This window comes from Pollicipes pollicipes, unplaced genomic scaffold (assembly GCF_011947565.3).
Source record: "Pollicipes pollicipes isolate AB1234 unplaced genomic scaffold, Ppol_2.1 Scaffold_7261;HRSCAF=8764_pilon_pilon_pilon, whole genome shotgun sequence".
NCBI lineage: Eukaryota > Metazoa > Arthropoda > Thecostraca > Pollicipedomorpha > Pollicipedidae > Pollicipes > Pollicipes pollicipes.
Window position 1 is genome coordinate 8,081,761 of NW_023597054.1, and position 16,865 is coordinate 8,098,625.

Sequence of the window (16,865 nt, forward strand, 5' to 3'; positions counted from 1 at the left end):
GAGAGAGTGAGAGAGAGAGAGAGGGGGAGAGAGAGAAGAGAGAGAGAGAGAGAGAGAGAGAGAGAGAGAGAGAGAGAGAGAGAGAGAGAGAGAGAGAGAGAGAGAGAGAGAGAGAACATTGTCTACCCAAATCACACTTGCCTACCTCCTGTGCTGTAATTGGTGTCCACCTGATCTCCGGGCTGCTCCTGACCGAACCAACGTCGCGACATGGCCGGCGGTGCCTCCGGTGACCTGCGTGAGAGCCATGGGCGCGCTGGGCGGCGGCGGTGGCGGCTTCGGCGGCTATAAGAGCGGCGGCAGCGGCGGCCGGCGGCGTCAGTGGCGTGCGGCCGTGTCCCGGGTACGATGGCGACCGACCGGTCGGCGGTGCTGCTGCTCCTGGCGTGCTGCCTGCTGGGGCTGGCGCGGGCCGTCTCCGTCTGGCGCGAGGCTACCAATGAGATCTCGGGCTACCCGGAGGTGAGGCGGCCGGATCGCAGGCCGAGAAATAGCGGCATCAGATCCCATCAGCCCATCATCGGTGTCAGATTTGCCGACGATCCCAGCTTAGATGCAATCAGGGTAGGCCCGCTCTGCCCCGCGACAATCCGTCAGCGCCATGAGAAACAGACACGGCAGTTTGAGCAGTTGACGATGCGTCCACGTCAGTTCGGAGGGAAGTTATCCTTGGCATAAGCATACTACGTTAAAAAAACATTGGCTCTACTACGCCTGTCATGCGTATCAATTCACACCAAATTGCTGGACGTCTCTGCCCAGAGCAATGGAAAAAAATTGGGGTTTTCGAGATCCAAAATGTCAGGTTATACCTTTATCATACCTACCATAGACATGGGCCGATTACAATTTCTTTTTTAGTCTTGCGATGGCCCCGACCGCCCCCGGCTCCGTCCTAGACCGTCCCAGGGTCCGTCCCAGACCGTCCCAGGGTCCGTCCCAGACCGTCCCAGGGTCCGTCCCAGATAGTCCCAGGGTCCGTCCCAGACCGTCCCAGGGTCTGTCCCAGACCGTCCCACCTAAAGCGTCAATGGGTTCGCCACCCTAGCCAAACAGGGAGTTAGTGCAACTTTGCCTAGACACATAGCTACTTTAAAAAACATCTTTCCAAAAAGGTCGTGAGTAATCTAACTCATGCATATCAAATGGCAGACAGCAAGCCGAGGAAGTTGGCCAAGTTTCATTATAGTCATTCTTTCTGGTTAGGCTTTCAGGCGGCTGCGCCTTGCCCAGGTGATTGTGTTGTTGATGCCGGGCCCCGGTGACCTCACTTCTCGACACTCGAGTCGGAGTTTTGTCGTGGTGCTCTTCACCTCCGCTGGACACATCATCTGCCTTGCAATTATTCCGCGACAGCCGCTATATACCCTAGGGTGGCGCAAGCGCGCAGTCAAATGCGATGTTTACCTCGTTACCCTGCGGTTTGCTTTAAGTCACGCTGAGGATGCAGGCCCAGTTACACTGATTTCAGAACCTAGGCGTGCGAGATGCACACGTTGCACATTGTACATTTTATAGATACAATGCACAGCTACGTCTATGTGTAAGATTGCTACACGAAACTTTAGTATGACGCATGGCGGTATGGTACCAGTCAGCCGTCAGCAACAGTGAATGTTAAAAGATGACTGCTGACCATATCAGCCGATTTGTTGTCCTGGAAGAAACCGGAGTGTACGGCAACGGGTCCTCAATTTAAATCTGTTCACGCAGTTCGCTTCAAAATGATCATCTGAATGGCTTGCGTTCAAGCGTCATCAGATAGCGAAGAGAGTATTCTCCGCTCTTTGTAAATTGACAGAATACATCCTTCGACAAGCGTCAACAAAGCTGCTCTACCTCAGTTAAAATTATCAAAGGCCTAGGTGATCTACGTAACATGCGATATACAGGATGGTTTTTGAAGTCATTTTTGATGCTAGCCTAGCTTAGGAGCATCATGTAGATAACACCGTAAAAACATGGCATAGCACTTCAGTAGGTGTAACGAAGTGAACCATTAGCTGGCAGTTGAAACTAAAAATATGGTGATTGAAGAGGTCGCTCATCCCCACATAAGAAACGGGATCACAGCACGGAGTAGCTGCTCCCGAATGCAAAAACATAGGATCCAAAAAGCGTTTAATTTTATCGTTAGAACTATTGGTGGAACCAAGAAATCTGAACACATATCTCGGACCCTAAAAACACTCGGGTGGCTCAAAATTAAAGAACTTTTGGTCGGTCGCGACCTTCCAGCTCTTCACCACCTGCTATGGTCACCAACGGCGCTGAAGAGTTTACGTGTCCTCGTTTTTCCACGCTCTGATGCCTCTGCTCGATCTCCGGGAAGCTCTGAAGTTCTGCTGTTACAGACTCGCGTGTCCGAGCTGGACTCGCCCGCCGACCATTTGTGTGCCGCACCACTTACATGCGTGTCCGAGCTGGACTTGCCCGCCGAGCATTTGTGTGCCGCACCACTTACATGCGTGTCCGAGCTGGACTTGCCCGCCGACCATTTGTGTGCCGCGCCACTTACCCGCGTGTCCGAGCTGGACTTGCCCGCCGGCCATTCGTGTGCCGCACCACTTACATGCGTGTCCGAGCTGGACTTGCCCGCCGAGCATTTGTGTGCCGCACCACTTACATGCGTGTCCGAGCTGGACTTGCCCGCCGACCATTTGTGTTCCGCACCACTTACACGCGAAATCGTCCACCGCCAGATGTTAGCACCAGCGGGGCATTTTCAAACGGATGTGTCAGGCTGGCTATAACCTGATTGCACGAGTCGTGCAGCCTAGTTGTTTTGTTTTGTTTTTTTTGTTTTTTTTGTTAGGAACGGCATGTTCAAACGGAACTTGCATATGAACTAGCTAAGAAGTTCGTCGCTATGTGTATTGCATGCATCGACTCGGAATTCGTAAGACCATGTTGTGGATGTTTTTACGAATACATGCATACACACATGCATAGAAGCGACAGTATTCCACCAGCTTTTCATGTTCCGCCTAATGTTTCCTGGCTTCGATTGTGAGTGATCAATTACGCGTTCCAACTGGCTTCCCGACCAACTTCACTTCAGTTTCCGTCCGCTGGTTTACCTAGCTTACCCGTTTTGACGACTAAAGCGCAATTGCCAGCTACCATTACAGTGAGTGTAAGTGTAAGTGTAATCTAAACATATTTACTTTGCGTTACGTACCGATGGTCTCAGCTCTCATGACTCCAGTGAATTGTTTTGAGCTCCAGGGAATTGGTACAACCTCCTGCTGCTCACCAACAAAAAAACTTTCCTGCCGGGATTTCTTACCCGGGGGCAATGTTTTAAGTTCACCCAATCCATGTTGCTCTGGCGACCAAAACGCGTCCCTCTGCGCCCGTTCCCTCACACGTCTGATACATAAATACAATGCCTCTCAGAGAAGGGCAGCGCTGCCGTCCGAAGGTAAAACCCCATATCTTATTTTTTTGTCATGTTGCGTTTTTAGGTGGCATCTGATTCTTCCACTAATGCTGAATTCGGCTATTTAAACAATTAGTTGAAGTTTTCACATGATTTTAGCACTTTCCTTTATCTAAAAGTTTGTGAAGATTTCAACCATTAGTTTGGGCGTTCGAATTCAGCATGACAAGACGAACCAGATGACGTTAAAAACGCAAAACGGCCAGAAATGAGCATATTGGGTTTTGCCTTGGGACGGCAGATCAGCGTTGGCAATCATAAGTTTATTTTTCAGGAAAGCCGACGCGAGCTGCGCAGATTGTACCGTCTGGAGAAAAAAAAAATGCAGCCTGACATTTGGGCGCGAGAGATAACGGGTTGATTAGCACGTGACACGGTCCATATACCCTTCTACTCTCAATTATAATGATAAATGGTCCAAAACATGATAAGATTAACAAATGGACAGCTGTTTCGTTTCGTAACGTACCTCTTCTTCCCAGTATCCTTGAACAGATAGCAAAAGACCCATGAACCCCCTGGCCACTGAGCTAACTGAGTCATATCGCAACATAAAGACATGCAGTGCTCACACCATGTGGTGGCGAGAAAAGGGCCGTACGCGCGTGATGCGGTGGGAAGCGCATCGCACTTCACACCTTGAAGCGCAAAGTCGCATCCCAGCGCAGCGAGTTACATTTGGCTCGCGTCACGGTGATGACCAACGCTAAATGTCATGACCTAATTGACGTCGTATGGCTTTGTGCTCCGATAGACGGCCTAACCGTCAGATGCCCACAAAACGTCCATGTGATATCCATGGGAAAATGTTCGTATCTTTTATGCCCCAGTCCATCCTGTCAATTGACCACTTACAGTTAACTTTGCCGGAAGACCTGGGGAGAACGTTCGGGGAGGCGTGTTTGGATTTAAGCGGGAACCTCGGCGCTGATCCTCTTTGTTCGATAGTAGAGAGCACAATGCTGTAATGAAGTATTTGCGCAGCGTGAGTCAGAGTAAGTAAACGCATGCTTTTGATAACTCGTGACATGATATGATAACTCAATCCACTTCCTTACTTTCTCCTGATCTCACAGTCCTCGAAATGTATCGGCAAGATGAAAGAGCCGTAATCAGAATCATTTATGAAATTCAAGGATGCACCGGGGTGAGGCAAGATGAGGCTTACGACGAGGAAATAAGTAGTTAACACAATCACGGTGAGAGAAACGACAAATCGTGAGAACAATTCCACAGCGTGTGAGTGTGGAATTGTAGCACATTCACAGCGTATGAGTGTGGAATTGTAGCACAATTTCGAGCGGTGTTTCGGTGCACATGCCGATGAGCCCTGGAATTCAAAGTGGTGCCAGGTTTGTTATGGAAAAAGAGCAGGACATCAGCCATGTCTTTCTTCGCAACACCACGAGAGCCATGTTCAAAATGACTGATGCCCATGCCCACTGATGAACATCTTCCCCTGCAAGTCATGGAAAACTCCATCTAAGAAGGTGGCTCTTGAACCTTATTCTTATGGAGGAACCATACAACTAGGGGTGGGAAACTTTCGATTTACCGGATATGATCGGTGACGAAAACTGACATTTTTATGAACCCATTGATGACAAAATTGCGAAAACAGAAACAAATTTTAAGAGACCAGAGCATTTCACAACAGATCATTGCAGCTAGACGAAACTCAAAGCTTGGTATTGGTCTGTAGTCGCTGACGATTGCTGCGTGAGCATGTGTGGAGCACATGTCGAAACGTTAACGTTTCGCTGTACGAGTAAGCTGATTCACAAGATACTGCCAAGCACAGTAGCCTTAGTCAGTATAGTTTAAAGCAGGTGACAGAAACATGCTGCGAACCACACTATATCAGTGCTGATGTCACCGATCAACAGTGACATAGTGTTTTTACAATGCCCAGTGATCAAGTGATCAACAAAGATCAGTGCATTTCACAGATTTTTTCAGCCAAGATTCACTTCACCTGCTAAACAGTACGAAGCACCAAATAACTAGGCTCATTACTAATCGTAAAAATCGTGACTGGCCACAGCATCTTGCGGCGAACGTGGTTAGTGTGATACGCAGCGTTTTAAGGCATCGTACCAGCTCAGACGGAAGGGCTCGGTTGCTTGCCGCGCGGTAATGTGTTGGGAGCAGTGCAAGGCTATGGGGAGCTGTTGCTTGTGTTCATGTCGTGAGAAAATGACTGGCTAGAAAAGCGTAGCGAATTGTCAGTTTTCTAAAGTAATAGCGTTAAAAATTACCACCGATCTAAGATTGTTGTTTGTGGATACCTGAGATTTAGGTTCTGAGGGAAACAGAGTTCGTTGAAACTACTCATGTCAAGAATTCATCTGGGACTTCCTACCAGTGTCCTAGAATTGCCGAATTTGGGGGTGTAAAGCAACACCCTATGAGGAGGAATTTTTTACTCCTTTTCCCCATATTTTATGTGAAATTTTTACTCCTGCCTGACATTGTTTAATCGCACATGCCAAACCCCTATTTCCCTTTTTGAGGTTTTCAGATGTCATCCAAAGCCGAGCTCACTTGAAACCACCAAGCATAAACGAGACTCCGCAGAACTTGGATACATATGGCTATGTCCCACCTCACCTACATCTGAATCATGTCTATGTATCCCCAGAGCAAGGGCGCCAGGTACCCTCAAGCCCAAGAACCCCAGCGACCCCAGCCGCTTGCACACATTAAGTTTGGTTTGTTTACAAAATGCATCACAATCTGCAGCCCTGCGCCAAATGCAAGGTTTTCACGCATCCCCTATTTTCTTGGTCTCACCACCACACTACGAAAGCAGAGGCTGGTGCAAACACCAGCAAGGCCTGGTAGAGAATTTTACTCCACGTACTGCTTTTTTACCGAAGAAACTTGACTACTAAATTGCATCGCTCACGAAACGCAGGATAGAAAAGTTCAAGAAATGTCTTTTAATTTAAACTTATAAGATGCATATCACTACTTGAGCCCTTATATTAACAGATTTTAAGTAAAATCAGCCGATTACAAAATTTGCGAGAAAAGTACCGGCCTTCATATTTATTTAGCAGCTTTTGTTTTTCTTGGTATCGTACTAGTGTGATACCACTTTATTCTTCCTTCCTTTTCAATTGCCTTTAGAGGTACCATCTGCTGCTTAAAATGCTGAACAATTTCTCTGCAAGAAGCTCCAACTGCAAGCTTGTACGTATTTCATACATAAATTGGATAAATTCGCCAGCCGCCCGAACATGTTTGATATGCACCCAAGCGTGAACAATTCACAGGGAATGAAGGAGACAATTTGAATCACGGAACTTATTTTTAACGCCATTTTTGTCCTCCTAAACCTTCAGTTAACCGTTTTTTTGGTTCATGGCGGTGCTCAATGAGGATAAATCCAAGCTTTTCGAGTTTCCGATTTATCATGCTGCCTGCCAAGGCTTAAAATAGCCTTGCGTAATGTTCTCTCTGTATGGCAGCATTAGAATATGCTGCCATATCCATCTCTGGGACAGACCTGACGCAGCTAATACAGAAGTGTTTGAGGGCGAAATTCTGCCCTGTGGAGATGTTTGTCATGCGCACCCCATACTTGTTTCGCATTCTAATCTCGAAGGTTGTTGGGCATGATTAATAGTTATAGTTACGGGGTGAGTCGGATGGCTGCCAGCAGACCACGCAAAAGGTACTGAATTTTTGTTTTTGAGGGAGCAGGAAGAAGCCGGTAAGTCTCCTGTGGACCAAGTAATTGCTTACCTTTCCTGCTTTCAACACATGATTGGTAAAGAGAGTTAGCCATTTTCTGTTTTAATGCATCAAGTTTTGCTATAAGACAACTTATGATGCCGCAAGGCGTGCATTTGGCTTATTTTGTTACATATTCTTGGTTATTTGCCCCAGATTTCTTAAAGTGGGCGCTCATGGCTGCTGTAACCAGATGTTTTCTATAGTTGCCATGGTGTGCTGACCGGCAAATGACTGAACTCCATATATGCATTATATGGAATGGGTATTCTTCAAGTACTTCACCTTTTTTAGAAGAAGAAAAATCTCCACCGCGAGCGTTTTACGCGCAGTGCGCCACGGGCTCAATCAGCAGGATTGCCCAACTTTGAAATCATACAATCCAAACGACATCTTTAGCACCAAAAAAAATGAGCAGGCAATTCACATTATTCACTACGTCGTTTCGACCACTGCTACTCACAATGCTCGCATGATTGCCTATCATCTTCAAGAAGTAACCATCTGATAATATAATAATTTCGGCCACAAACAGGTCATATGATTTTTAACACGCAGCAGACGATTTATAGCATGACTAAAAGGGCAACATAAGCACCAAATTACGTACATTCGAGCAATCAAGAAAAGTATCCCAGTTCTTCACATTCGTGTCTCGAATTGATATTTCCAAACAGACAGCACAGAGAAAAACCCAACAATGTCGGCGGAACTGAAGCATTTCCAGCAGTCTTAGAAAACGGACCAAGCAACGGGAACCAAACACCGAAGCCAAGCCAACGTTTTCGGTGCGGTACATTGACGTCTATTAGCGCAGTGCATCTCATACACGAGTCCGGATAATGTGACTCACACTTATTAGGACCAAACACATCGTGACGACATTGTCGCTTAAACTACAACACCTGGGTTCAATTAATATGACTACTCCGTTGCCGTGACATGCTGCCATATTGTCGTGCAGAGGGACTGTCGTACCCTCTTAAAGTAGTGCACCTCTTGTACAATTCCAACGAGCAAGGCTTGAAATCGCTCTGACATCCAGAGACATACTCTGCCGAGATAATATGCCAACAGCCACCCTAAGGAAACGGATCAAGCCTCGGGAAACGAAGACTGAAGCAAGGCCAGCGTTTTCGGTACGGTACATATACGTCTGTTAGCGTAGTGCACCTCACACACGAGTCCGGATCATGCGATTCACATTTATTAGGACTAAACACATCTTGCTGACGATGTCGGTGGATATGCAAGACATCGGTCCGATGAATAAGACTCATGCAATGCCGTCAGATGTTGCCTTCATTGGCGGACGGACTGCAGTAGCACCCTCTTGAAGTAGTACACCTCCTGTACAATTCCAATTGGCGAGACCTAGAAACCGCTCTGACATCCAAAGACGTACTCTGCCGAGATAATGTGCCAACAGCCACCCTAAGAAAACGGACCAAGCCCCGGGAAATGAAGACTGAAGCAAGGCCAGCGTTTTCGGTACGGTACATATACGTCTGTTAGCGTAGTGCACCTCACACACGAGTCCGGATAATGCGACTCACACTTATTAGAACTAAACACGTCGTGCTGACAATGTCGATGGAAATGCAAGTCGTCGGTCCGATGAATAAGACTCATGCATTGCCGTGAGATGCCGCCATCATGTCGTGCAGAGGGACTGTCGCAGCACCCTCTTAAAGTAGTGCACCTCTTGTACAATTCCAATGAGCAAGGCCTGAAATCGCTCTGACATCCAGAGACATACTCTGCCGAGATAATATGCCAACAGCCACCCTAAGAAAACGGACCAAGCCCCGGGAAGCGAAGACTGAAGCAAGGCCGGCGTTTTCGGTACGGTACATATACGTCTGTTAGCGTAGTGCACCTCACACACGAGTCCGGATCATGCGATTCACGCTTTTTAGGACCAAACACATCTTGCTGACGATGTCGGTGGATATGCAAGACTTCGGTCCGATGAATAAGACTCCTGTATTGCCGTCAGATGTTGCCATCATTGGCGGATGGACTGCAGTAGCACCCTCTTCAAGTAGCACACCTCTAATATAATTCCAATTGGCGAGACCTAGAAACCGCTCTGACATCCAAAGACGTACTCTGCCGAGATAATATGCCAACAGCCACCAGCCAGCCAGCCAGCCGTCGCGCGGGCAATGTCGGTTGAGTTACAACACTTCGGTTCAATGAACAGCACCCATGCACTGCCGTGAGATATCACCATCACGTTGCGCGGACTGGCCGTATAAGCAGCCTCTTCAAGTTGTGTACCTCTTGCATTATTCCAGCTGTCGAGACCTCAAAACGGCTGCGGCATCCAATAACATTTTCTACCGAGGAAGTACTCTCGTGTATAAGGTACGCTGCGCTTATAAATATATATGTACCGTACCGAAAACGTTGGCCTCGCTTCGGTCTTTGGTTTCCGGGGCTTGGTCCGTTCCCTTAGAACTGCTGTTGACACATTATTTCGGGATATTGTGTCTTTGGACGACGAAGCGGTTTTTAGGTCTCGCCAACTGGAATTATGCAAGAGGCGCACTACTTTAAGAAGGTGCTACTACAGTCTGTCCGCACATGATGGTGACATCCCACGACAGTGCATGAGTCTTATTCCTTGAATCAAAGTATTGCAGCTCAACCGACTTTGTCGGCACATTGTGTTTATTTCTACTTGGTGCGAATCGCGTTATAAGGGCTCTTGTTTCAGGTGCCCCGCACGACTAAACGTATATGTACCGTACCTAAACCGTTGCCTTTGCTTCGGTCCTCGGTTCCCGGGGCTTGGCTTCGTTCCTCAGGGTTCGTGTTGGGATGTTATCTCGGCGGGGTGTGTCTTTGCCTATCAGAGTGGTTTTTAGGTTTCGCCAATCGGAATTATACAAGAGGTGTACCACTTCAAGAGGGTGCTACTACAGCCTGTCCGCCAATGATGGCAGCATCTCACGGCAATGCATCAGTCTTATTCATCGGACCGAAGTCTCGCAGTTCCACCGTCATTGTCAGCACGATGTGTTTATTTTCCATAAGTGTGAATCGCCTGATCCGGACTCGTGCATGAGGTGCACTGCGCTAATAGACGCATATGTGCCGTACCGAAAACGCTGGCCTAGCTTCAGTCTTCGGTTCCAAGGCTTGGTCCGTATCCTTAAGATTTGTATTGGCATATTATCTCGGCAGAGTATGTCTTTGGATGTCAGGGCGGTTTTTAGGTCCCGTCAGTTGGAATTATACAAGAGGTGTACTACTTGAAGAGGGTGCTACTGCAGTCCGTCCGCCAATGATGGCAACATCTGACGGCAATGCATGAGTCTTATTCATCAGACCGTGGTCTGGCATATCCACCAACATCGTCAGCAAGATGTGTTTAGTCCTAATAAGTGTGAATCGCATGATCCGGACTCGTGTGTTAAATGCACTACGCTAATAGACGTATATGTACCGTACCGAAAACGCTGGCCTTGCTTCAGTCTTCGTTTCCCGGGGCTTGATCCGTTTCCTTAGGGTGGCTGTTAGCATAATATCTCGGCAGAGTATGTCTCTGGATGTCAGAGCGATTTCAGGCCTTTCTCGTTGGAATTGTACAAGAGGTGCACTACTTTAAGAGGGTGCTACGACAGTCCCTCTGCACGACATGATTGCAGCATCTCACGGCAATGCATGAGTCTTATTCATCGGACCGAAGTCTTGCAGTTCCATCGACATCGTCAGCACGACGTGTTCAGTTCTAAGGGTGTGAATGGCATTATCCGGACTCGTGTGTGAGGTGCACTACGCTAACAGACGTATATGTACCGTACCGAAAACGCTGGCCTTGCTTCAGTCTTCGGTTCCCAAGGCTTGATCCGTTTCCTTAGGGTGGCTGTTGGCATATTATCTCGGCAGAGTATGTCTCTGGATGTCAGAGCGATTTCAAGCCTTGCTCGATGGAATTGTACAAGAGGTGCACTACGTTAAGAGGGTACTACGACAGTCCCTCTGCACGACATGATGGCAGCATGTCACGGCAACGGAGTAGTCATATTAATTGAACCCAAGTGTTGTAGTTTAAGCGACAATGTCGTCACGATGTGTTTGGTCCTAATAAGTGTGAATCACATTATCCGGACTCGTGTATGAGATGCACTGCGCTAATAGACGTCAATGTACCGTACCGAAAACGTTGGCTTGGCTTCGGTGTTTGGTTCCCGTGGCTTGGTCCGTTTTTTTAAGACTGCTGGAAATGCTTCAGTTCCGCCGACATTGTTGGGTTTTTCTCTGTGCTGTCTGTTTGGAAATATCAATTCGAGACACGAATGTGAAGAACTGGGACACTTTTCTTGATTGCTCGAATGTACGTAATTTGGTGCTTATGTTGCCCTTTTAGTACATGCTATAAATCGTCTGCTGCGTGTTAAAAATCATATGACCTGTTTGTGGCCGAAATTATTATATTATCAGATGGTTACTTCTTGAAGATGATAGGCAATCATGCGAGCGTTGTGAGTAGCAGTGGTCGAAACGACGTAGTGAATAATGTGAATTGCCTGCTCATTATTTTTGGTGCTAAAGATGTCGTTTGGATTGTATGATTTCAAAGTTGGGCAATCCTGCTGATTGAGCCCGTGCCGCACTGCGCGTAAAACGCTCGCGGTGGAGATTTTTCTTCTTCTAAAAAAGGTGAAGTACTTGAAGAATACTCATTATATTTTTAACACAGGGATACTCTAAGCTGCATATCACTTACAATATGAGTTAAATACTGCTATGTAACAAATAGTCAGACCACCCCTTTTAAAATGTGAAGCCAACATCTCAAACATTGTCATGAAATATTAATAAACAAGCCCAAATGGATGCATTTGCTGCAGCTGAAAAGACAAGCAGCAATACTGGCATGGTCATTTAAAAGTTATGTTATTTTTGGAGAAGAGGGATTGTTTTGTGGAGCATACCCATTATGTCCCGTGACACAGCCTAACCATAACAATCAAAATAAGTTGTTCAAAGTGATTTAAAGTGTTTTAATTTGCATGTTGTCAACTTTGTCTCATGTCAACAAGCATGCAAAAATGAACTGAATAAAAATGCAAGTTGAAACCAGCCAAAAACTAGCTTTAAATATCATGTTTTTATCACAAGTGCTGCTGTCAACAGATAGGTGAGTTGAGATGATGTTCATCATATGGGCTACTCTAAGTTAGGTTAAGTTGGTCAAGTGCATGGCAAGTGGCAATAGGAATTGCGCAAGAATCATGAACTCGCAACTGCTGCTGTGATAGAAACAGGTTATACAGGATGAGATGATGTAAGGTCTCTTGAGGTTAGGCATAGACTACTTTCATGGAAATAAGCATTGGTATTTTGTAAGAAACAGTGACAAAATGTTTGTTTTCCCTGGCCCCACCTTAACAGAAGCCAGAAGTATGTCTGTTGTGTTTGACTTGGTGTTGGGCTGATGTGTAGGAGTCCAATGTTATTTTGTTTGAGTGTTTTATGCTTGTTGAATTTTATATTGTTATATTGTTATTGAATTTGCTTTGCTTTGCTTTGTTTTGTTTTAAAAGTGCTGTGGAAGGGAATTGAAAAGTGCAGCATCAAATTATTGGTGTTAATAATTTGTTATACTCATAATGCTGTCATGAAATTACTATGATATTTAACACACGCCCGGTTGGCTGGTGTAAGTCTCTTACATTGGCAGTTACACCTCGTGGCCTCGCCGCACCAAAAATGCAGACTTAGCGTACTGATAGATGGACAGGCGTGAGTCAAAATGTTTTATTGGTAATCATGCTGCATACAAACCTAAATGAAAGTGGTAGAGGTATTAAAAAATGTCGTCTGCATTTGTTGATGCCACGATTACATGGCCTTTGCTCCGAATAATTGGCATCATGTTGGGAAGTGCGAGTTCTGTCCCGGCCATGCTTATGCGAGGGTGGTGAACGTCGCCAACGCTTCAAGCTGATTGCACGATGGCGTCACAAAACCAAAAGCTATTTTGTTTCAAGTGTTTGAAAAGCCTTGTTATCGGTAAATATAGGGCTAAAGGGATGCAGTTTTGCAAAATCCGTAGGAGTAAGAGAGGGAAGGGGAACGGTGCAGGAAGAAAAATGTTGGGCCTGCCTTCGAAATGCACGTGGAATAGTTTTCTCCTCAGATTGGACGCACTTCTTTTCGCAGTTGGGAGCAGGGATGCAATTTCCCAAAATAAGTTTTTGGCAACTAAATCCACACAATCATGATAACTGAAGAAGTAACGGATCCATGGTTAGAAGGCACATTGCCACCTCCCCCCCAACTGAAAAGGAAATTGCGCCTTTAGAACGGTTATTTTAAGTAGCCCTTTATCTGATAATTCTACTAGTTTAGTCGCAACCGTCATTCGGTGACCAATGGCCAGCAAATGACACTTTAATGCAAATGAACTATTGAAACGAAAATGTTTGATGCGTATGCCTCATTGCATGTGATTTGTCTTCGTTTTTGTGGTTATCGCATTTAGGGATGTATTGCAACGGTTTCAAAAAGATTTGACTTGAGGTGACAATTAAGACGGTTCCAAATTTCGTCATTGACAAGACACTTTTCACCCCTGCACACAATAAGTTTGAATACGCGTTGGTTGGTAGATGTCAGCGCCATCCCTCAGGGGAAAGTGCGTGAACTTGACATGCAGAGCGCATCAAATGCCGGGGCGCTGGACACCGGTGGCCGGGTGTCAGCTCAAGGCCAGCTCACACGCTGCAAAGTCGGACCTATCGATGCGCTGTGTATCACTTCTGACATGTAATGTGTGGCTTCCATTGTATCCAATCACTCCCAGCAAAGTTATCCGGATACAAAAATTCGATAAAGGGAAAACCGATGCCTACCAGTGTGGTTTCAGTCGAACGCATCGACATATTTAGAAAATTTTGGAAACTGATGTAGTAGTCCTCTTCCGCACAACTTGATGGCGTCCAAAACAAACCATCAGGCATTGGCGTTTTCTTCACCTTAGCCGTAAGAGGGGCCTTAGAGGGCCCTGAATATCTCTCAAACTCGGTGAGCCAAGGCCACCGGGAAAACAGAATTGGAAACCCTGAACTGTATCAGGTATGTGTGGTTAAACTTTGGTCAATGTTACCTTTTGCAGGACAAATCAGGTGATGGTGGTCAGATTAGCACATTGAATATTCCTCTAGCAGAAGGATAACAAGAATATGCAAGCTAGAGTGCAGGAAACGGCGTTGAACAGCTCTTGAAAATCTTACTAAGATGTTCACCTGTGAACATTAGGCACAGACAGGCGTAGTTTGTAGCGTGTCTTGCCGGGTCACCCGGCTGAAGCTGAGGTTGAAGTTGACTCAGGCTAAACATTTTAGCATGACCTGACACAGAAGCTGCGATTGTACCGTCGTACCAGTGTGACGTCGTACCGTACCGCCGTCGTACCAGTGTGACGTCATATTGAGAACAACCGTCATTTCGTCTTCTCGTACCAAAAGTGTATGAACGAACAAAACGATCTGTTTGAAAGCACATCTCAAATGTTACACATCGATTTTAGACGCAACATATTTTCGTATCAGCTACAATTTGTATTACATGGTGTATATCTCAGCGACGTGAAGGTTTTGTGGTGGTTCACAACTTCCAGAATTTCTGGTCAAATCTAGACGATTCATCGACCTCTAGTGTCGTCAGTTTCTCCCTTACCTAACAATATGGATGTGGCATTGCCGGTGAAGCGTGTGGCGGCTGACCATCCAGCCGAATTAAATAACTGAGCGAGATGCACTGTAGCGGAGATCACATTTTTATCAGCTCTTTTTGTGTGTTTCAGACAAGGTGCTTTGATTTAAGCTCTTGATTTTGCACCTTTCTTATTTGCGTTTGCATTCAATTGCATGTCTTGCTTAATAGACATGGTAATGATGAAACCTCTTGCCTCTGTAAGAGAAATTCAAGGAACCAAAATTCATAAGGCAGTGAACAGCTGCACAATGCATTTAGGTTTTTAGCCTTACTTGCGTAAACATTGTGGCAGCTTTGATAACTGTGGTATCGTAAGAAGACTTAAGTTTATGATATGCTGCCGATGGATCCAGACATCTGGTCTAGTATGGGAGCAAAACTGTTCTGGAAAATATCGCATGATTTACCTGTAGGGTATGATCTTTCCTCCAATTTTGGTTAGCTTACTTGACGTTCATGTCAAGCATACAAAATTAATACATGAAAATGATGACAATGGCAACCGAGACTTGCGTCTTTTATGATTCAAATCTGAGAGTACGCGTAAGCCACGCTCAAATTGGTCTGTTTTGCGAGACAACATGACTTATGAATGTGTTTTTGCTGCTAGACTGTGTAGGCTTTTAAACTATTTGTTACCCTGTGCTGGTAGCTCTGAACGAGTCCCTTTAATATCCTTTAAAATCAAATTTAATACTAGAATTACTTTCAAAACCGTTCTAATCCTATTTATCTTTATTGCTAGTTTGATACACGTCACCCTTCTTTTCTTATATGCGATGTAAAGAGCCGGCCAAGTCGCCTGCTTCTTCATTTTTGGCCAAAGGCCTACCCCTCCCCCCCCCCCCCTCCGCCACCAATTCTGCTTTGGGTTAGACCGGCCCTGTTGTATATTTTAAAGGGAAGGTGTTCTAATAACCATGGCCGGCAGCCCAATCAGGGTATCACCAGTGCCTCTGGGTGAACGTGCGATGCACGCTATAGACATGTGAAAGGCATTTCATTGCTTGCTGCTCTTCTTCTGTGTCCCACATCCGTTATCTACAGAAAAACTCATCAGGGTCGTTTTTGTTTTGGGGAAATATCATCCATGATTGCCAACTTATCAGAAGTTGTTTGTGTGGCTTGAATGCCCTCCCCGCCGTGGATCCGCCAATGCACGGTGAGGTGCATAGAATGGCGGCGTTAACACGTCAACAGGAACATTGCCATGTATTGATATGGCCCGTTCAGCATTTTATTGATGCACATTATGCATTGCTGACTTAAATTGTCCCTAAACAAACTGGATGGAATGAAGTCGTTGCCCTTTCGAGTCGCCGTTAAAATAGAGATACAGACATAGTACGCACCTTCAAAAAAGATACGTTAATAACAGACAGTGCGGGGACGCCACGAAGTGCCTCATTTTCATGACACCAAGCACTGCTAGCCTTTTAAGGCAGATACACGTGGACAGCAATACGGGGACCGTAGCACACCGATATGCCCAGCACGTTGGGATGTACAACAATTTCAATAGATGGGTAGAAAAATGAGCCACTTTCATGCCACTTCCACTACAGGTTACAATCAGGAATCACTGCGAAGCCGTGATTTACCTGGTAGCACAAAGTAAGCGTGCGTCACAGCTACCACTCGGCCGATAATTATCTGAATTTACTATATATATATATATATATATATATATATATATATATATATATATATATATATATATATATATATATGACACCAAGCACTGTTAAATAGAGATACAGGCATAGTACTCTCTCTCTCTCTCTAGATATATATATATATATATATATATATATATATATATATATATATATATATATATATCTCTCTCTCTCTCTCTCTCTCTCTTCTCTCCTCTCTCTCTCTCCTCTCTCCTCTCCTCTCTCTCTCTCTCCCTCTCTCTCCTCTCTCTCTCCTCCTCTCTCTCCTCTCT

At 45.7% G+C, this 16,865-nt stretch overlaps 1 protein-coding gene across 3 annotated transcripts in view; it reads left to right on the top strand.

The window, feature by feature from the left end:
* The first annotated feature begins 344 nt into the window (after nt 1-344).
* LOC119112647 (U-scoloptoxin(11)-Sm5a) overlaps nt 345-16,865 on the top strand; it is a 26,592-nt gene continuing 10,071 nt past the window's right edge. Inside the window, exon 1 of one of the 3 annotated variants that reach the window (XM_037236884.1) lies at nt 345-462. In XM_037236884.1, coding sequence (XP_037092779.1) covers nt 349-462 — 114 coding nt within the window. In that variant the 5' untranslated portion in view covers nt 345-348. Of the gene's footprint in view, nt 463-7,026; nt 7,122-12,291; nt 12,333-16,865 lie in introns of those variants that run through there. The other 2 variants (XM_037236885.1, XM_037236886.1) reach the window with 2 other exon arrangements.